We start from the raw sequence: 22,120 nt of genomic DNA on the forward strand, positions 1-22,120 counted from the left end.
CTGTATCCAGCTTTTATTTTGCTAATTTCTACAAAACGTGAAAGCTCTTTGTAACTTCTTGATTCTCTAGCTTCTTGCCAGACGCTAATAAAATTTTTCAAGTTGCTCAAAAAAGAAAGAAAACCGTTCATAACTCAAGCGTTACGCATACGTTTTCATCCATAATTTCATAGTTGTCTACTTTAAATTGGTTGTGTACTCAAAAAGCTAATAATTTAAATTGTTATTCGATCCTTTAGACCGTTTATTTTATTACCACAGATACAAAAACTACAAATACAAAGGAATCATAAAACATAAATACTTATGAATTTGGGCCCTAAAAGTTGGACTATTATTATCTCTGAATAAATTACTAAAAGTCTTGATGCTGCCTTATGAGTTATGACTCAATGCTTATGTTGTCTTGTAACCATAAAGCCTTTCTTCTTTTATCTTGACTTGCCTTGTAAGGCAACACCAACACAAATTTCACTCTGTTTTATACTCTCACACTCCCAACATAAGTTCAAGAATCAGTCATCCATACAGTTATCTTGAAACCTTCAAAATCATTATTTTTTTTCAAAACATGTATAAGATTATTTTTTTAATTTGCATGTCACTTACCATATTCTTGGCACACTCAGCACCTGAAAATGCTGCAGTTATTCAAATTCCTGGGTTTAATGGAACTCTGCCATCCAAACATTATGCTGGGTAATCTTGTTCTTCACTTTCTTAATTATGTTTTCATGCAAAGATTTGATTTTTATTGATGGGTTTGTTGTAATTATGAATTATATTTACTTTCTTGACTTAGTTGTTGATGTTTTCATGGAAAGATTTTATTTTTATTGATGGGTTTGCTTTAATTATGTATTATCTATACTTTCTTTACTTAGTTGTTGATGTTTTCATGCAAAGATTTTATTTTATTGATGGGTTTGTTGTAAATATGTATTATCTCTACTTTCTTGACTTAGTTCTTGATGTTTTCATGGAAAGATTTGATTTTTATTGATGGGCTTGTTTTAATTATGTATTATCTTTACTTTCTTGAGTTACTTGTCAATGTTTTCATGAAAAGATTTAATTTTTATTGATGGGTTTGTTGTAATGGGTTTGCAGGTATGTGACAATTGATGCAAACCATGGCAAGAAGTTGTATTATTATTTTGTTTTGTCGGAAAGAAACCCTTCTCAAGATCCTGTGGTTCTTTGGCTCAATGGTGGCCCTGTTTGCTCTAGTTTTGATGGGTTTGTTTATGAACATGGTATGCTTTTATTTTATGTACTGTTTTATTTGAATCTTTAGTGATTTTCATATAAATTTTGTTAATTTTTCGTGTTAGTTAGTAGGAATACGCAAATAACAATGGGAACTTGCTTGTAATCTTGAGTTGATGTACAAAGTTGTCTTGATTGAACTTGTTTATTTGAAATGCCTTTTGAAAGTGGCCATTGATATTTCAAGAATCAGAATAAGATGATAAGATAATCAGTTATGGGCTGGGTAGAACATTTTACATTTATCTAAATAATCAAATTTAATTAACCAAATTATTAGTATAAAAAGCTGATTATTTGAATCACAAATTCAATATATAAGAAACTATCAACAATTGATGGTTTTCCTATAATTCTATAATCATTTCAGGACTTCTAAATAGTTTAAGAACGTTAATAACTCTTAGCAACCAATCATTTTATTTATTATTATTTTACATATTTAATGCTATTTGAGGATAGTTTTGTTGCTTTGTGTATATATGTATGGATGTATTATATGCAGGGCCGGCTCTAGCCCAAAGCAAATGAAGCCCCTTGCTTTAGGCCTCACTTGGAAAAGGCCCCCAACTTTTATGAATTTCTGTATAGGGTAATTTGGACCAGCCCAATTAAGAGCATTCATATCTCATCCCCTAAATTTACGTGAGGGGAGTATGTAAATTATAGGGTGAGGTTTTGAGTGGTTGTGAGTGTAAATTATAGGGTGGAGAGAAAAATGTAGTGATTTTTTGTAAATTTGAGGAACATTGTTTGCCCCTGTTTATTTTTTAATATTTGTTGGATTGGTTGTGAGTAGAGGAGAGAGAAAAATGTAATGATAAAGATATAAAAAATATTATTTAATTGAAAAGGAGAGAGAAATATAGTGTTTTTTAGTGTAATTATAGGAATAAAGATGGAGAATGAGATGAGAATGCTCTAAGTATGCATATATCCATAGGATTAGGATTTAGGATTGATAAAATCAGTTTTGGGGACTACAACAAAATGTCGTTCAGTTTCTGACTGTGTTCTTGGAAGTTGGAGCGAACATGTTCTTACTTGTTACCGACTTTCTACTTTCACAAAAACAAACGTTGTTCTGTAGTAGTGTTGTTATGTTCTTCAATTGAATTGCTTAATCAAAGCTTTTAATCTAGTATGCAAAGATGTTAATTTTGAGGGCTCGAGGGTACGCTGTTTTCTCCCCTAACTTTCCCCTAATTTGGTTTTCCAGTATGTTTTTATATTTGAACTTAACTATTTTTTTTCTACAATGCAATGTGAAATAGATCCACCCTTGTTACTCAACACTTAGAATACAGTAATTGGTCTAATACTAATCTTCCATCAAACCTATATGGGCAAGAAAGAAAATAAGTACAATAGACAGATGCATAATTCTAAGAAATTGTTTACTAAAATTTTATAAAAAAAAAAAATACATCTGTTAGTTTATAAAAGGCCCCAAAATAAAATCCCGCTTGAGGCCTCCGAATAGGTTGAGCCGGCCCTGATTATATGTAAAGTGATTCTTGGATTATTTACCTAATTACCTCATCTTAGATTCTTAGAACAAGGCAATTTTGTTTCGCAGGTCCGTTTAATTTTGAAAAAACCGGAGGCTTGCCCAAGCTTCATCTCAATCCATATGCATGGACCAAGGTTTATAATCTATACATGATGATGTTTTTGAGTTTTTAAAACTAGTATGATGTGTTACTATTAACACAAATTTGGTTATTATCAAGTATAATAATCTTGGTTGTCGTTTTATTCGAATTTGTTTAGGTTTCGAACGTGATATATTTGGACTCTCCAGCTGGGGTCGGCATGTCTTATTCGAGGAATAAAACCGACTATACCACCACAGATACACAAACAGCTTTAGACTCGCACAAATTTCTCCTCGAGGTATTCTTGATAAAATAGGAACAAATAAAAGAAAACAAGTTAAATGTGAAATTTATAGATGTTATTTTCATAATCTTTAATGTGTGGATTTTTGTTTTAAAACTTATTATCTAAGTATTTGATAATCAGTTTTATTCTGGTTGTTAAAGCTAAATTACTTATTTACCCTTTTTAAACCTAATTTGAAAATATTGTGTACACTTCACCATAAGTCCAACACAGAAAGTTAAAATTCTAAATCTTATTGTTCATTAAACGTATTAACAATTTTTTTATTTTTTTTATTTTAGTGGTTTAACATATATCCCGAATTCCTTCCGAATCCATTTTTTATTGCTGGCGAGTCGTATGCTGGAGTTTACATCCCTACATTATCTCTCGAAGTGGTGCTAGGTATATCATCTCTTATTAAATCCGATGTAACACACGTTTGGTAAATTTACAAAAATACCCTTCTTGATTTTTTTCAGGACTTAATGCTGGTGTAAAACCCACTCTTAACTTTAAGGTAAACTCTCATTTAGTAACCACTAGAATGATTATCTGATTATACAACTTAAAACAACAGAAGCACGTGCATATAATATTACGCGCCTTAGTTTTAATATATGAAAATATAGGGATACATGGTCGGAAATGGAATTACGGATGAAACCTTTGATGGCAATGCACTTGTTCCGTTTGTACACGGGATGGGCCTCATTTCAGAAGATCTATATCAGGTAAACTTTGACTTTTGAGGTCAAATCCGTTACTTTCCAAGTTCAACATTTCATATTAGTATATTCACAATTTTGCCATCCGTGTTTTCCTTTGGCAGAAATTGGTTTAGAAATAGTTAAACAAAATAGTTCCAAATAAAGTCTTATGATTTTCGTATCCGATTTGGAAGACTTAAAAAGTCAAATAGTATATACACGACCTCTCTGATCTTTAACTTTATATGTTACTTTCCAAGTTAAACATTTTCATATCAGTATTGTTACAAAAGTTTCACAAATAGTCGTATAATTTTTGTATCACATTTGAAGTTAAGAACGGGCCCGTTTGACTTAAAAAATTCAAACACTATAAACTTTTCCTCTATGTTGGATCTTTAACTTTAAAGGTCAAATCTTTTACTTTGATTCTAATTTATAGTTAAAATCTGACAAAGGTGATTCTTGTAATATAATGTTATAAAATTTAATATGGTTAGGAAATTGTTACACGTTGGAACTTTGACTTTCGAAGTCAAATATATTAAATATTTTATCTTTAAGTTTCTGATTTTAAAATGTTTCCTTAAAAATTTCAAACCCATGATAATCTTTGTAAATTTTTTTCATAAAGCTTAAAATGGTACAAACTTGAGGATTTTTATCCGTTTGACTTAAAAAGTCAAACTGCATCTTTATGAACAGAGGTTGACCACAAACACATGCAGGATGTTGTTAAAGAATGCCAAGGAAACTATTACCTTCCAGCAAACGACGCTTGTCAAACCAAGCTTTCAAAAGTTGCCGAAGTAATCTTCCTTCCATCTGTTATTTGATTAACTTGAATTTATTAAACAATATTCTTACATATACTGAATTTGCACTTGTAACTTCAGACCATTGACGGCATAAACATATACGACATTTTGGAACCCTGTTATCACGGTGATAATTTAAGTGATATTAAACTTGCAAAGTCAAAGTTGCCTGCTAGCTTCAGGAAATTGGGAGAGACCGAACGACCCCTTCCGGTTAGAACCAGAATGTTTGGGCGGGCCTGGCCTTTTCGGGCCCCGGTTAAGGCTGGTTATGTGCCTTCTTGGCCTGAGCTTTTCAACGGTGCAAGAAGAATCCCATGTACTGTAAGTCTTCTTATTTTAGTTATGTTAATCTGAATTGTATTTTATTGATAACGGGTGGGTCAAACAGTTTAAAGGTCGTTGAAACTATATTCAAGCATGTAAAATAATAATATTAATATCATATATTCTTTTCTAAATTATGTCAATCTTGATTTGTATTTTATTGATAACTGGTCAAACAGTTAAAAGGTTGTTGAAACTATATTCAAGCACGTTAAAAAAGATAATATTAATAACTTTTTTTTTTGTCAATCTTGCTTGTATTTTACTGATAGGGTCAAATGGGTCAAACAGTTTACAGGTCGTTGAAAGTATATTCAAGATCTAGTATTTACATCTCATAAATTACTTTATTTAAAAAAAAATCATCTATCTTATTTCTGTATATATATATTTTTGCAGGATGATGAAGTAGCAACAATATGGCTAAACAATGAAGCAGTCCGAAAGGCAATTCATGCCGACCCGGTAAGATAAAATATATTTCTATTTTTGTAAAATTATACACCATTTGAATCCCTGACAAAAAATAGAACTAAAATGGTTACTCAGATTAGCGTTGTGGGAAATTGGGAGCTATGTACTGGTAAGCTAAGATATGGTCATGATGTTGGAAGCATGATCCCATACCATAAAACTCTAACTGTGCGTGGTTATCGGGCTCTTATTTACAGGTAGGGTTTTATATAATCGTAAACAAACACTCGTGTTTATATAACTTTGTTCATCACGAGTCACATGACTCACATCAATGTTAATTGTATTAGATGTTGCAATTTCGACTTGTTTACTTATAACTAGGCTGATTTGGCTGATAATATCTGTAAGACTGTAACGGGTCAAACAGGTAAAAAATAGTTATATGATAATATTTTTATGCCCGTGCAGCGGGGATCATGATATGTGTGTTCCTTACACTGGAACCGAAGCGTGGACACGAGCATTGGGTTACTGAGTTATTGATGAGTGGAGGAAGTGGGTGGTTGACGATCAAGTCGCGGGGTAAGTTTTTTATTTTTATATAAAAAAGATAATAAAAATGGGCAAAATTTTCTATGTCTATGTTTATGCACAAGTGTTTCTTGTGTTTTGTAGATTCTTACAAGGATATGACAAGAACCTCACGTTTCTAACTATTAAGGTATACCATATGGGATTGATGCTTTAAGACATGCACTTTTTTGCGGTTTTTAATTTGTGTTTGAAGAAATTATTTTAAATATTTATACAACCCCCCCCCCCCCCCCCCGATTAGGCGATAACACCGTTTAAGCTATCTTGTCGTGCGTTTATTTGAATTTAAGTTTATGTTAATGTTGGTGTAGGGATCGGGCCATACGGTACCAGAGTACAAGCCTAAGGAAGCGTTGGCATTTTACAGTCGTTGGTTGGAGGGAAAGAAGATATAAGTAAAGCTCATTGATAGTGCGTTAACACGATATTTGTAACGTATTACGCACTTGTTAAGTTAGGAATAATACGAGAAAATCATAAAATAATAAAGCAAATGTCATGGATGATGAAAATTGAAATGAAAAATATCTTTCTATTAAAATGACATTTAGATTGAAATTGAAATTGAAATTGAAATGACATTTAGATTGTTGCCATGTTGGTGTGTGGTTCATTAAATAAAACCACACCCAATATCAAAATCATTTCTATTATAAATACTATGTACTTTTTATTTTTTTTATATATAACTATTAATAAAACAATAAATTATGTTTAAATTTTTAAGACCCATTTTTGTAACTCGTTGAGGGTCCATGAAGGCCCTCGAGCTCTCGGGGACGACCATGCTAAGGACCTTGCAATCTCCCTACGCCCTTAATATACACAACGCCCTTAGAAGCTCCCATCTTAAGAACGAAAAGTGAAAATTGGGATGACAAGCATAAATTTTTAACTTTCAAAGCAACGAGAAGTTCAAAGATATAATTTATCAATTAGTACATGTCTATACAGAAAAGGGATCAAAACACACACAAACTATTCTCGTGAGTTTACATCTATAATAAAATTTGTTTAAATTGTTTTACATGGTAACGTTAATTCATTGTTTAATCGTAGTCTACTATATAGTTAATCCGGTAAATAAGTTTAGAATCTGAAGCATTGAATTTTATAACTATTTAGTAATTACGGTAGTTAATTAAGTTACAACATTAAACCATTTCATTCGAAAATAAATCCAAAATTAAACATTTAAAATGAACACGAAAAACCAATTTATATATATAAAACTATAAAGACGGTATTAAACATTTATAAAAATCGTCTTGAATAGATACAATTTTTGGCATCACTTATTTTTTTTAACCATCTTAATTTTTTTTTTATAAATGGAATGCAAGACCATGCGCAAAGAGTTCATATTTTCGGTCATCTTCAGTTTCTATGTAATTACAACGGTCTTTATAGCATTCATCATCGCGCTTATTGAACCTTTCATGAGGGACACATCATCAAGAATTAAGTTTTGACGCATTTATAAGGAAGTTATAGATTAAATTGTTTTATGAATTAAATTGTTTTATGAATGTTGCTAACTATGTATTCTTTACTTTAAATATAATTAAAATTACATAGTTATATTAAACTGCCAAACCATTCAAACGATTTACAATGAAGTGGCAGAAAGTTCATTTCTTGGTGAAAAGTCATAATTGCCACTGTAAATAGGGGTGTTTGGCATTATCATTGTTTGTGCATTGATATGTGTATGAATAACTTGGTTCACATAAACTCATTTGAATGGTTAGCAATAGAAGATAAGATAAATGAATCAAGAAAGCATAGTGCAATCATCATAAAAGAAGAAAAAAGTTGTATCTTTTTGGAAAAGAAAAAATAATTGTGGAGATGCATGCTTCTTTAAGAGAAAAGCAACAGCGATATTTGAATATAAGTTTCTTCTAGTGAATTACGATCCTTCTTTGGTGTAAAATGTCATGTTTTGAAGGTTTTTGTTTTTAAGGGCATTTTGGTAATTGGTCCTCTAATTTATTTATGTGAAATTATAAATTCTTAATATAGCAGACATAAATATGTTAATTGTATTTGTAAATGCACAAAGAAACCGGTTCCTTGACCCAACCCGAATCAGTTTGAACCCAGTACAATGGAAACCGGTTCCTTGACCCAACCCGAATCAGTATGAACCCAATATAATTAAAAAAAAAATCTTACAAAACAATTAACATTGAAACCGGCTAACCCGAACCCACACAATCAAGAACCTGTAGTGACTTCTAACCAGGCCCGGCTCCGAGAACGGTTAAAAATTTTGGGGCCAAAGGCGAAATTTTTTTTTTGGGCCTTAATAAAAAAGGGTATATTGTTGGGTTTAAACAGTTTAATTTTTAAATGACCCTTAATTTTTTTAGCCTTATGACTTGGTTGTGTAAAGAACATTTTTTTTATAAAAATATGGTTAAAATGACTCAAGTGAGGTTAGAACCCACAACCTCTTGGTTGAAAGTCATACCCCTTTACCACTAAACAAAGCTAATAGTTGTGTAATTAAGTTTAAACATTATATATACATACTGTTTTTCATAAAAATATATATATAACTTTTTTAAAAAATAATTCGGGCCTATCGGGATGTCGGGCCGGGGTCCGTCGACCACCCGGCCCTCCCTTATAGCCGGCCCTGCTTCTAACCCACACAAACAATTAACATTGAAACCGGCTAACCCGAACCCACATAAATATGTTAATTATAGTGACTTCTCAGTATAATGGAAACTTGATTTTTCCCCGATAGAACCTGTAGGTTCCAAACCGATCTATAATCCTCTCCATTGAAATCGGCTAACCCGAACCCACACAATCAAGAACCCGAACTTGTTTTGACTTTTTGTTGACCAACCAACAGGTTTTGATTTTTTGTTGACCAAGCGACCGGTTTTGAGTTTTTTGTCAACTAACCCGAATCAATTTTGACTTTGCAACTGATTTGCGCACCTCTAATTGTAACTATTTACATATGAGTGAACATGTAAATTGTAGCGATTTATTGATATGCACAAGTGAACAACATTGTTCAATCCACAATCATATTTTTTGATCGGATGCATATATATTTGCAATTACATTTACACGTGTAAATGCTTTAAATATGTATTACACATTTTATGTTTATAAATAATGCATTAAAAATTGTTTTTACTAGTAATTAAATCCCAGTAATTAAAATATATGCATGTGTGTATGATCCATATGCATGTAAATGAATCCACAAAACGAAAATAAACAAATTGTATGTGATGCTAAAGATAAACATATTTTGATCAATAACATGCGGGAGGAAGCTTTGATGAAATCGTGAGGAAGGGGCTCAAAATTTCGGACTAGAACAGGTAAATTTACACTAATTCGAACACAAACGCCTTAATCGTACTACTTAGAAAAAAAAAGAGGGAGTAGCTACCACGGCCAACATCATACTTCACATTGATAACATGTGTGAAAAGAAAAGGTTGAAGTGAGGGACCTCGGGCCACCAATATATTTCGCTGTTGATATTTGATAACATGCACATGTTAATAATATTGTTCTAATAAGAGCCATACATTTATTTTTCTGCTAATATATTGTAATCCCTTTATTTGTCACGACGTGCAAATGTTTTAAAACGTGGCATGAGCCTAAATTTTATCTTTGTTTCTGTAGAAAATGCTATGAAGTGAATTATACGTGGAAACCTTATAATTTCTTTAAATTATAGTAATAGGTTAACACATGCAATTCAATGGGACACTATACGACCATTTGCTGTAGGAGTATTGAATGCAAATAGAAAAAATAATAATAAAGATAAAGTGATGACACGTAAATATTACGTGTGTAGTATTTGATTTCGAATTTTACACCAAAATACAAAATTGGTAATGTGAAATGTGAGCATGTTTTTAATTATTAGTTAACCATTGTTACTTATTATAAAATATTATAGTTTAATTTATAATTAAATTTTAAATAATTTTAAATGTGATAGAAAAAGACAACTGCTCATTTAATAACTTACAAACATTAAAAAATTACAAGACAAATCCCTAAAAATACTACACATGCTAGTTAGTTTATGTTAATTCCTCCCGCACGGATGCATTGATTCTGGTCGATTGCAAACTCGTCACTAGTGTCGTTGAGGTTGATTTATGCATGGGCATCTAAGCTACTAGCATAAATTTTAGCTTTCAAAGCAACAAGTTCAAAGTTACAATCTAGCAATTAGCAATTATTATATGTCTATACCAGAAGGAATCAAAACATATGAATAAATAATTGATTTTTGTAGCTAATTAGTAGGTGGGTTGTTAATTAAGTTACTACATCAAACACTTCATTTGAAAAAAAAATATACAAAGTTACGCATTTATAATGTTCACGTGAAACCAATTTATAAATATATTAAATAATACAAACTGTAAAAAAACATATATAATTTGTCTTCAATTAAACAAATAACAGCCTCCCCAACTACATATGATTATACATTCGTATCAATTTTTTATTATTTTTTGCTAATTTCTTACATGATGTGAAGTCTCAATGCAATTTCTTTATTCTCTAGCTTCTTGGTATATGCTAATAAAATTTTTCGCGTCGTCTCTCAAAAAGGAAAGAAAACCTTTCATAAGGGTTTCTCATCCTGTCCCTCAATACCATATTTATAGTTGCACTAAAAAAACACAACATATCTCTTATGTTCAGTTAAATTGTATTATTTTTTATCTTTATCTTTAAAGTTTCCCTTTATCCTCTACCCACAACTAATTCAAAAAATATTAAAATATAAATGAGGGCAAACTGTTTTCCCCAAATTTACAAAAGAAGTCACTAACATTTCTCTCACCTTCACCCATAATCACTTTTAACCCTATCCTCTAATTTACAAAATCCTTCACAAATTTTTTTTTTGAGGGGAGGGGGGGGGGGGGGGTTGGATTGGGAATGCTCTAACTCATGCATAACACATACCGTCTACTTTAAATTGGTTGTACCCTCAAAAGGTATTATTTAAATTGGGGGAAAGCTAACATACTAACTAAAAAATGTACAAACTGTGCGAATCAAGCAGTGTAATATATATACAAATAGTGTAATTATGTAATTACGTACACTAGCTGTAATGACACTACACTATAAATACACTATGTCATATATATAATTTCACAACTTGATTCGTACAGTATACGCTTTAGTTTAATTTGTATTTTATCTAAACTCATTTAAATTGTTATTCGATCCTTTAGGGGGGAAGGGGCACTCATGGGTGTTACCTATGCACCGGTCAATCATGTACTACCAACTTATTTCTACCCTTAACTACCAATCACAAAATTACTTGCAGTATCTACCCACAAGTATCCTAGAACTTTATTAATCCATTTTAATTATTCAATGTTCAACAATGAATCAATTTTATGTTGTAAACCTCTGCCATGGAATGAAGCCACGCGCCTTACCCACATGGGTAATACCAATATACTTCACAATGATAACATGTGTGGAAAAAAAAGTTGAAGGGAGGGACCTCGGGCCACCAATATGCTTCGTTGTGGATATTTGATAACATGCACATGCTAATAAGGTTGTTCGATTAAGAGCCATACATGTATTTTTCTGCTAATATATTGTAATCCCTTTATTGATCATAATGTACAAATGTTTTAAGGCGTGACATGAGTCTCTAAATTTTATCTTTGTTTCTATAGAAAATGATATGAAATGAATTACATGTTGAAACCTTATAATTTCTTCAAATTATTGGAATTGGTGTAGGCAATTCAATGGGAAACTATACGACCATTTGTTGTAGGAGTATGAAATGCAAATAGAAAAAATAATAACACAAATAAAGTGATGATACGTAGATATCACGTGTGTAGTATTTGATTTCGTATTTTACATCCAAATACAAGTTTTGTGTTAATGTGAAATATGAGCATGTTTGTAATTATTAGTTTTTTTTTTGTAATTATTAGTTAACCATTGTTATTTATTATAAAATATTATAGTTTAACTTATAATTAAATATTAAAATAATTTTAAAAATGTGATAGAAAAAGACAACTGCTCATTTAATAAATTATAAACATAAAATAAAAATTACCAGACAAATCCCTAAAAATACTACACATGCTAGTTTGTTCACATTTTCTTTTAGCATCCAATATCGTATGATGATGGTGTCATATCCGTTATTTCTCCCGCACAGATGCATTGATTCTTGGTGAAACTATATTCAAGATTTAGTATTTACAATCTTGTAAATTGCTTTATTTAATAAAATAAAATCAATCTTATTTCTGTATATATATTTTTTTAGGATGATGAAGTGGCAACCATATGGCTAAACAATGAAGCAGTCCGGAAGGCGATTCATGCAGACCCGGTAAGATATAATATATTTCTAATTTTGTAAACCTATGCACTAATTAAATTCTTGAGTCTTGACAAAAAAAATAAAAAGAACATGCTTACTTAGATTAGTGTGGCGGGAGATTGGGTGTTATGTACCGATACGTGAGACAAAATCTACTAAATGAATCTTAATCTATTTATTTTAAATACCCTATATAACCTATAACCATATCGTGGTCTCGTTTTATAATACCTCGGGAGCTAATGAAACTATTTTAGTAAAATTGAACTGTCTCAATTCTCGGGCAATCGCACCAAAAACTCGAGTTCCTTTTGGATTTCCTTCTTGATCAATCACAACTGCAGCATTGTCATCATATCGTATTATCATAGTAACGTATTATAGTGATGCCGGAAGCATGATCCCGTACCACAAAAACCTAACCGCTCGTGGTTATCGGGCTCTTATTTACAGGTGCACTCGTTTATTATTTAATCATAAACACTCGTGTTTATAGATTTTTTTCATCACTAGTCACGCCAACGTTAATAATTAAGTAATTGTTGTAGATGTGCCCATTTTGACCCGTTGACTTATAAACGAGTTGATTTGGTTAATAAATAGTTAAATTATAATAGTTTTGTGCTTGTGTAGCGGGGATCATGATTTGTGTGTTCCTTTCACAGGGACTCTAGCATGGACACGATCGTTAGGTTATAAAGTTATCGATGAGTGGAGGAACTGGCTGGTCGATGATCAAGTCTCGGGGTATTTTTTTGTTTTTTTAAAAGTAAAAATATAAAAACGTTACCTTTATTATGATGTCTATATTTATGCACAAATGTTTCTTGTGCTTGTAGATTTATACAAGGATACGACAAGAACCTCACGTTTCTCACCGTTAAGGTATGTCATACGTAGATCCTTCAAGACATGTACTTTAATGCGGTTGTATTTGTGTTTTAAGACATCATTATAAAGCATTATTGGATTTTAAGTAGACAACTGTGAGAACTACATAAATACCGTGTACATATTGATTCAAACATGTTAAATAAGTCACTATGTACGAGTGTTGATGTAGCTCTTACGGTTCTACAGTTTTAAATTGGTTATGTTTTAAACACGCCCTATATACATGTATATACATACTTAAACAGTAAACCTAGGGATTAAGCTATAAGACCATTTAAGCTAATTTTTTCTTATGTTTGATAGAATTTGGTTTTATGTTAATGTTGATGTAGGGATCGGGTCACACGGTACCAGAGTACAAACCTAAGGAAGCGTTGGCGTTTTACAGCCGTTGGTTGGAGGGAAAGACGATATAAGGAAATCATATTGATTGGGAACGTATTATGTACTTGTTAATTTAAGAATAATTTTGCCATAGAAATAAGAAAGAAAATGTCATGTATGATGAAAACTAATATAGCAAATATGTTGTGGCATTTACATTGTTGCCTTGTTGGTGTTTGGTTCCTTTTTACATTATTATTAACCAAATTGTCAACAACAATATGTATTATTAACCAAACAAATAAAAATGAAAATGTACGTAATTCATGACATATTCCCCTTTAATTTGTTCACACTTTCTTTTAGTATTCAGTATGCAAGAGGATAGGTTGATTTGTGCAAGGGCATCCAAGCTACAAGCATAAATTTTAGCTTTCAAAGAAACTAGTTCATAGTTACAATCTAGCAATTGGTACATGTCTACCAAAAGGGATCAAAACACATGTATAAATAACTGATTTTTGTAACTAGTTAGTAAATATAGCTAGGTTGTTAATTAAGTTACTACATCAAACCACTTCATTTGAGAAAAAATTATTCATAGACACGTTTATAATGTTTACGTGAAACTATTTTAAATATATAAAATAATACAAACTGCATAAAAATACATAAAATTTGTCTTAAATTAGACAAATAAGGCTTCTCTAAGCCGTCTCTTTTACTCTCTCCAATATCATATGATTATACTTCGTATCTAGCTTTCTTTTTGTTAATTTCATACAGATGTGAAGTCACCTTGTAACTTCTTTACCTCTAGCTTCTTGCTATATGCTAATAAAACTTTTCACATCTCTCAAAAAGGAAAGATAACTTTTCATAACTCATGTGTTAAACATATTGTCTACTTTAAATTGACTGTACCCTTAAAAAGGTATCATTTTAGCTAGGGAAAAGTTAACGTACAAAATAAAAAAGTAAACTAATTGTGCAAATCAAGTAGTGTAATTATATATACAGATAATGTAATTATGTAATTACACTACACTATAATTACAATATGTTGTAATTATTGGATCATTTAGACCCTCCGTAGCGAGGCCCTTTGGCCACCCGAAAAGCCCCATTGCGCCCCCAAACATCGCCCTAGGGGCTTGCCCCTCTCTTAAATGGTTCAACCAATCAAATTAATTCCTCACAAACTCCAACCAATCACACATCTATTTTATTTATATTTAATTTTAAGTTATAATAAATATATAATGATTAGAGCGGCTTTATCCAGTATCCACTACACCATTTTTAACCAAAAAAGCTTATATGATGTTGCGCTACATGACGTAAAACACCCCATAAAGACTTCGTCTACTACACGATCTTAGACCGTTTATTTTATTACCACAAATACAAAGGAATCATTAAACATTATAAATTACAATTATAATTAGTCTTGATGCTCTCTGAGTCAATGCTTTTGATGTAACCCCATTTCTCCACTTAATCTTCTTTTGTCTTTCGCTTGGCTTGTAAGCCAACACCAAGACAAATTTTCACTCTGTTATTATATACTCATCACTCATCACACATTCCCACCACAGATTCAAGAATCTTTCACCGATCCATTTTTTCTTAAAACCTCCAAAACTGTTATTATCAAAACATGTACAAGATAATTTTTTTAATTTGTTTATCATTTACCATTTTCTTGGCACACTCCGCCCCTGAAAATGCTGCAATTACTCAACTTCCTGGGTTTAATGGAACTCTGCCATCCAAACACTATGCTGGGTAATCTTGTTCTTCACTTTCTTCTTGATGTTTTCATGCAAAGATTAGATTTTTATTGATGGGTTTGTTGTATTTATGTATTATCTTTACTTGCTTGTTGATGTTTTCATGTAAAGATTTGATTTTTATTGATGGGTTTGTTGTATTTATGTATTATCTTTACTTGCTTATTGCTTATTTCATGAAAAGATTTGATTTTTATTGATAGTAATTATGTATAATGTTTACTTTGTTGACTTGCTTGTTGATTGTTTCATGTAAAGATTTGATTTTTATTGATTGGTTTGCTGTAGTTATGTATTATGTATTTATGTTTACTTTGTTGACTTGCTTGTTGAATATTTCATGTAAAGATTTGATTTTTATTTATGGGCTTGTTGTAATTATGTATTATGTTTACTTTCTTCACTTGCTGGTTGATTGTTTCATGTAAAGGTTTGATTTTTATTGATGAGTTTTCTGTAATTCTGTATTATCTTTACTTTATTCACTTGCTTGTTGATGTTTTCATGTAAAGATTTGATTTTTATTGATGAGTTTGTTGTAATTATGTATTATCTTTACTTTATTCACTTGCTAATTGATGTTTTCATGTAAAGATTTGATTTTTGTTGATGGGTTATGCATTATTTTTACTTTCTTGACTTGTTGATATTTTCATGAAAAAGTTTGATTTTTTTTCATGGGTTTGTTTTAATTTTGTATGATCTTCAATGGGTTTGCAGGTATGTGACAATAGATGCAAATCATGGCAAGAAATTGTATTATTATTACGTGTTGTCGGAAAGAAACCCTTCTCAAGATCCGGTGGTTCTTTGGCTCAACGGTGGCCCTGGTTGCTCTAGTTTTGATGGGTTTGTTTATGAACATGGTATGCTTTAGTTTTATGTACTGTTTTATTGAATCTTTTGTGTTTTTCATATAAATTTTATTAATTTTGCTTGTTAGTAAGTAGGAATATGCAAATAACAATGGGAACTTGCTTGTAATATTGAATTGATGTACAAAGTTGACTTGATTCCGGTAAAAAAAATGGTTGAATACAGGGGTATGTGGATGTGCCTTTCAAAAGTGACCGTTGATATTTCAAGAATCAGAATAAGATGATAAGATAATCGGTTATGGGTTAGGTAGAACATTTTACATTTAGCTCAATAATCAAGTTTAATTAACCAACTCAATCACAAATTTAATATAAATAAAAGAAACTATCAACAGTTAGTGGTTTATATATATTTATGTTAAGTATTATTGTTTTTTTTATATATTTAATATTATGTAACGGTAGTTTCGTATTTAATGTCTAATTTATGATTACATATATGTAAATTGGTTAATCACAGAGGCCCAAACCCATATATAGGATCAGGATATGTGTTTGTGTATATTATTGGATTATTTAGTTGGTCTAAGAACAAGTCAATGGTGTTTTGCAGGTCCGTTTAATTTTGAAAAAACCGGAGGCTTGCCCAAGCTTCATCTCAATCCATATTCATGGACCAAGGTTTATAATTTATATATGATCATGTTTTTGAGTTGTTATAACCAGTATTAGTTTGATCATTAGCAAGAATACTAATCTTGGTTGTCATTTTTATTCGAATTTGTTTAGGTTTCGAACGTTATATATTTGGACTCTCCAGCAGGAGTTGGAATGTCTTATTCGGAGAATAAAACCGACTATGTAACTAGGGATACAAAAACAGCTTTAGACTCGCACAAATTTCTTCTTGAGGTATTCTTGAAAAAAAAGGAATAAAATCAAGAAACCATCTCAACAGTTTTTTATTAATTTCTAACATGATAAAACATAATTATATATGTACATGCTAAATCTTAATTGTTCAATTAACATACGGGCATTTTGGTTTTTTTGGATTTCAGTGGTTTAAGATATATCCCGAATTTCTTTCAAATCCATTTTTCATTGTTGGCGAGTCATATGCTGGAGTTTACGTCCCTACATTATCTTATGAAGTGGTGAAAGGTAAACCATCTCATATTAAACCCGAAGTAACACACGTTTGAAAAAATTACTAAAATACCCTTGATATTTTCAGGACTTGATGCTGGTGATAAACCTACTCTTAACTTTAAGGTACATCCGCAAATAATAAACCGCCTGAATGATTATTTGATTATTACAACTTAAAACAATAGTTTTAATGTAAGACAATTTAGGGATACATGGTGGGAAATGGAGTTACGGATGAAGTGTTTGATGGAAATGCGCTTGTTCCATTTGCACACGGGATGGGCCTTATTTCAGATGAACTTTATCAGGTACACTTTGACTTTTGAGGTCAAATCTGTTAATTTCCAAGTTCAACACAACCATATCAATATTGGTACATAATCTGATAATCTCAATCCAGTTATTCCTTTTTTGGCAAACGGTTAAGAAGTCAATAATTAAATATAGTTTCACTAAGAGTCGTACTGCTTTCATATTAAATTCGAAGCTAAGAACCGGCCCGTTTGACTTAACTGGTCAATCAGTGTATACTTTTCCTATCCGTTGGATCTTTAACTTTAAAGGTCAAAATGTCAAATCCTGCATTTTCAAGATTTTAATTATAATAAAGTATGACAAGTTAAAGTTGTAAGTTGTAAAACCACCCAAAATGATGTTTACTAAGTTTTGAGATAGTTAGAATATTGCGACTGTTGGAACTTTGACTTTCAAGGTAAAATATTTGATCTTTAAGTTTCTACTTCCAAAATGATCTTTGTAAATTTTTGTATATTTCAAACCGACGTTTTCGTAAATAACTGTCGTAAAGCTTAAAACGGTACCAAATTTTGAGGGTTTTCGTCCATTTGACTTAAACACGTGCAGGAAGTTACCACAGAGTGTCAAGGCAACTATTACGAGCCCGCCAACAGTGATTGTGAAAGCAAGCTTTCAAAAGTCGACGAGGCAATCTTCCTGCCTTTTATCATTTCTCATACAATAACTTGAATTAGTAAATTATATTCTACTTATCTTGAATTTGTTCTTGTAAATCCAGGATATTGATGGTATAAACATTTATGACATTTTAGAACCATGTTATCATGGTGATAGTTCAAGTAAAATTAGACTTGGAACCTCAGACTTGCCAGCTAGCTTCAGAAAATTGGGTGAGACCGAAAGACCCCTTCCGGTTCGAACCAGAATGTTTGGGCGGGCCTGGCCTTTCCGGGCCCCGGTTAAGCCCGGTTATGTGCCTTCTTGGCCCGAGCTTCTCAATAGTGAAGAAAATGTTCCGTGTACAGTAAGTGGTTTTTTTTCTTCCCAATTCATGTCAATCTTGATTGTATTTTACTGATAACGGGTCAAACAGTTTAAAGGTCATTGAAAGTTGAAACTATATTCAAGCACACTAATAGTATAATTTTTTTTAAATAATTACAATCTTGATTGTATTTTTATTGATAATGAGGCGAATGGGTCAAACGGTTTAAAGGTCGTTGAAACTATATTCAAGCACGTTAAAAGTAATAACAACACTAATAATATTAATATCATTTTTTTAAAAATTAAGTCGATCTTGATTGCATTTTATTAATAGCAGTTCAAGCAGTTTAAAGGCCGTTTAAACCATAAGCACATTAAAAATAATAATATTTACGTCATTTAAAAAAAAATATGTTAATCTTGGTCGTATTTTATAAATAACGGGTCAAACTGTTTAAAGGTGGTTGAAACTATATTCAAGCGCGCTAAAATTAATAAAAATATTAATAGATATACATTTTTTTAATAATTTATGTAAATCTTGATTGTATTTTATTGATAGCTGTTCAAACAGTTTAAAGGTCGTTGAAACTATATTCAAGCACTTAAAAAAATAACAACAATAAAATAATATATTTTTTAAATCATGCCAATCAACGGATCAAAGGCACTTTATTCAAGATTTAGTATTTACAATCTTGTAAATTGCTTTATTTAATAAAATAAAATAAATCAAGCTTATTTCTGTATATATATTTTTGCAGGATGATGAAGTGGCAACCATATGGCTAAACAATGAAGCAGTCCGGAAGGCGATTCATGCCGACCCGGTAAGATATAATATATTTCTATTTTTGTATAGTGTATAGCTATACACCAATTGAATTCTTGACAAAAAATTAAAATTTAAATGATTACTCAGATTAGTGTGGCCGGAAATTGGGAGTTATGTACCGATAAGATAAGATATTATAGTGATGCCGGAAGCATGATCCCGTACCATAAAAACCTAACCTCTCGTGGTTATCGGGCTCTTATTTTCAGGTATACTCGTTTATTATTTAATCATAAACAATTGTGTTTTATAGATTTTTTTCTTCACTAGTCATGCCAACGTTAATAATTAAGTTATTGTTGTAGATGTGCCAATTTAGGCCCGTTGGCTTATAAACAGGCTGATTTGGTTAAATGATATCTGTAACTGATCAAACAGGTAATAAATAGTTAAACTATAATAATTTTATGCTTGTGCAGCGGTGATCATGATATGTGTGTTCCTTTCACCGGATCTCAAGCGTGGACACGATCATTAGGTTATGAAGTTATTGACGAGTGGAGAAAGTGGCTGGTTGATGGTCAGGTCTCGGGGTATGTTTTTATTTATTTTAATAAAAATATAAAAATATTACTTTTTATTATGCTGTTTATATTTATGCACAAATGTTTCTTGTGTTTGTAGATTTGTACAAGGATACGACAAGAACCTCACGTTTCTCACGGTTAAGGTATGCCATACGTATGATATCGGATGGGTACCTCAAGACATGCACTTTAATGCAGTTGTATTTGTGTTTTAAGACATAATTTTGGAAAAGAATTTCTAAAAATGTGGGAACTACTTAAAGTGCATGTTTTAAACAGGGGCGGACCTAGGACGTTAAAAATATTTCTAGTGTTATGCGTATGTAAAAATCCCGATCGCTCCCCATGAAAAAAGAATCTTGGGTCTGCCACTGGTTTTAAAGCACTGTTGTATACTGGATTATTGGTATAATCAACGTACATTTAGTGTAGGGTTTTTTCAATACAAAACTAATTTTAAGTAGAGAACTGTGAGAGCTACATAAATATCGTGTACATATTGACTCAAATATGTACGAGTGTTGATGCAATTCTTACAATTCTACAATTTTGAACCGGTTATGTTTTGAATACGCCCTATATACATGTATATACTTAAACCTGGGGATTAGGCTATAATACCATTCAAGCTATATTTCATGTTTTTGATAGATTTTGGTTTTATGTTAATGTTGATGTAGGGATCGGGTCACACGGTACCAGAGTACAAACCTAAGGAAGCATTGGCATTTTACAGCCGTTGGTTGGAGGGAAAGACGATATAAGGAAATCATATTGATTGGGTTAACACGTCTTTGTAACGTATTATGTGCTTGTTAATTTAAGAATAATTTTGCCATAGAAATAAGAAAAAATATGTCATGGATGAAAACTAAAATAGCAAATATATTGTGACATTTACATAATTACATTGTTGCCTTGTTGGTGTTTTGGTTCCATTTTACATTATATTAACTTAACCAAATTGACAACAACAATATTAACCAAACAAATAAAATGACAATGTACGTAATTTTAGGATGTCCACAAATAGTCCCTCATCTATCCTCTCCTTATTTTTCTCTCAACCACAAACCCCTTTAATTACTCCACTTCCTCCTCAATAAACCCTTCATTTCACCATTGTTTACTATTTTTGCATGTTTCATTTTCTTTCTCATTATTCCTCCAATCATGATTTCATAACTATGTTCTTATATTAATCATTCCAATTTCCTTCCTATCGTATGTAAAAACCGCAAAACATTTGATTCGGTTGATTAACATATTCGTTATTTCCATAAAACATGGATCCAGCAGAGCTACGTCGTGTTTTCCAGATGTTTGATCGCAATGGTGATGGCAAGATCACAAAACAAGAGCTTGCAAAGTCTTTAGAGAACCTTGGTATATACATACCGGATGATGATCTTGCACAAATGATTGAGAAGATAGATGTCAACAAAGACGGGTTTGTGGACATGGAGGAGTTTGGTGAACTTTATCAAACAATATTGGGCGAGAGGGATGAAGAGGAGGATATGAGAGAGGCGTTTAATGTGTTTGACCAGAACCGGGACGGGTTTATCACGGTTGAAGAGTTGAGGTCTGTTTTGGGATCGCTCGGGTTAAGGCAGGGTCGATCCGTTGAGGAGTGTAGGCTTATGATCAAAAAGGTTGATGAAGATGGTGATGGAATGGTGAATTACAAAGAATTCAAGCAAATGATGAAGGCTGGTGGTTTTGCTGGTTTGGAAACTAATTGATTTTCATTCAAGTCTTTTTCATATATATTATTTAACTATCCTTCTATTTGAATGTTGCATAGATGTTTAACATCGTTCACAATGTAGATATTTGGTCTAATGTAGTTTTTGTGTTACACAAGATGTATTCTTTAATTTTTGTATCACCAGTATTTTTATATAATTTTGTGTTATTTTGATGTAAATTACATATTCAATTATTTTTTTAACATCCACATTTTTGTAAATTGTTTAATACATTTCTAAATAGTTACACTATTTACCGAAAGACTTTGAAAATATTTTATCATTTAAAATACCAGTGTTTTTTAATATGTTAATTTGTTTTATTATAAGCTATACGAGTGCCGGTACTGTTTTCTACATTGACGGATAAATTATTT

At 31.5% G+C, this 22,120-nt stretch overlaps 4 protein-coding genes across 5 annotated transcripts; all 4 read left to right on the forward strand.

The window, feature by feature from the left end:
* The first annotated feature begins 396 nt into the window (after positions 1-396).
* LOC143575530 (serine carboxypeptidase 1-like) lies at positions 397-6,484 on the forward strand. 2 transcript variants are annotated; one of them, XR_013142775.1, is made up of 14 exons: positions 397-699; positions 1,111-1,256; positions 2,849-2,916; positions 3,043-3,165; positions 3,456-3,558; positions 3,636-3,673; positions 3,786-3,887; positions 4,592-4,672; positions 4,760-5,005; positions 5,408-5,473; positions 5,558-5,679; positions 5,894-6,007; positions 6,101-6,146; positions 6,331-6,484. XR_013142775.1 is itself a non-coding variant. In XM_077059881.1 (12 exons), the coding sequence occupies exons 1-12, from the start codon at positions 572-574 to the stop codon at positions 5,958-5,960; spliced, it is 1,290 nt and encodes a 429-aa protein (XP_076915996.1). In that variant the 5' UTR covers positions 397-571; the 3' UTR covers positions 5,961-6,052. The 2 variants fall into 2 exon arrangements, 1 of the variants encoding a protein (XP_076915996.1); XM_077059881.1 differs by lacking the exons at positions 6,101-6,146; positions 6,331-6,484 and having other exon boundaries at positions 5,894-6,052.
* Positions 6,485-12,780: 6,296 nt separating this feature from the next.
* LOC143575538 (serine carboxypeptidase-like 20) lies at positions 12,781-13,838 on the forward strand. Its single transcript, XM_077059886.1, has 4 exons — positions 12,781-12,857; positions 13,038-13,151; positions 13,244-13,289; positions 13,631-13,838. Exons 1-4 carry the CDS (start codon positions 12,802-12,804, stop codon positions 13,712-13,714), a joined length of 300 nt encoding a protein of 99 aa, XP_076916001.1. The 5' UTR covers positions 12,781-12,801; the 3' UTR covers positions 13,715-13,838.
* A 1,290-nt stretch (positions 13,839-15,128) lies between these two features.
* LOC143575528 (serine carboxypeptidase 1-like) lies at positions 15,129-20,873 on the forward strand. Its single transcript, XM_077059880.1, has 14 exons — positions 15,129-15,410; positions 16,136-16,281; positions 16,847-16,914; positions 17,023-17,145; positions 17,295-17,397; positions 17,471-17,508; positions 17,592-17,693; positions 18,250-18,330; positions 18,422-18,667; positions 19,395-19,460; positions 19,553-19,674; positions 19,885-19,998; positions 20,090-20,135; positions 20,673-20,873. Exons 1-14 carry the CDS (start codon positions 15,283-15,285, stop codon positions 20,754-20,756), a joined length of 1,467 nt encoding a protein of 488 aa, XP_076915995.1. The 5' UTR covers positions 15,129-15,282; the 3' UTR covers positions 20,757-20,873.
* An 80-nt stretch (positions 20,874-20,953) lies between these two features.
* LOC143575531 (calmodulin-like protein 3) lies at positions 20,954-21,737 on the forward strand. The gene has a single exon (XM_077059882.1). It carries the CDS (start codon positions 21,279-21,281, stop codon positions 21,735-21,737), a length of 459 nt encoding a protein of 152 aa, XP_076915997.1. The 5' UTR covers positions 20,954-21,278.
* Positions 21,738-22,120: the final 383 nt, after the last annotated feature.

Source organism: Bidens hawaiensis, unplaced genomic scaffold, assembly GCF_021521415.1.
Source record: "Bidens hawaiensis isolate Kalapana, Puna unplaced genomic scaffold, B.hawaiensis_p1.1 tig00027531_1, whole genome shotgun sequence".
Classification (NCBI taxonomy): Eukaryota; Viridiplantae; Streptophyta; class Magnoliopsida; order Asterales; family Asteraceae; genus Bidens; species Bidens hawaiensis.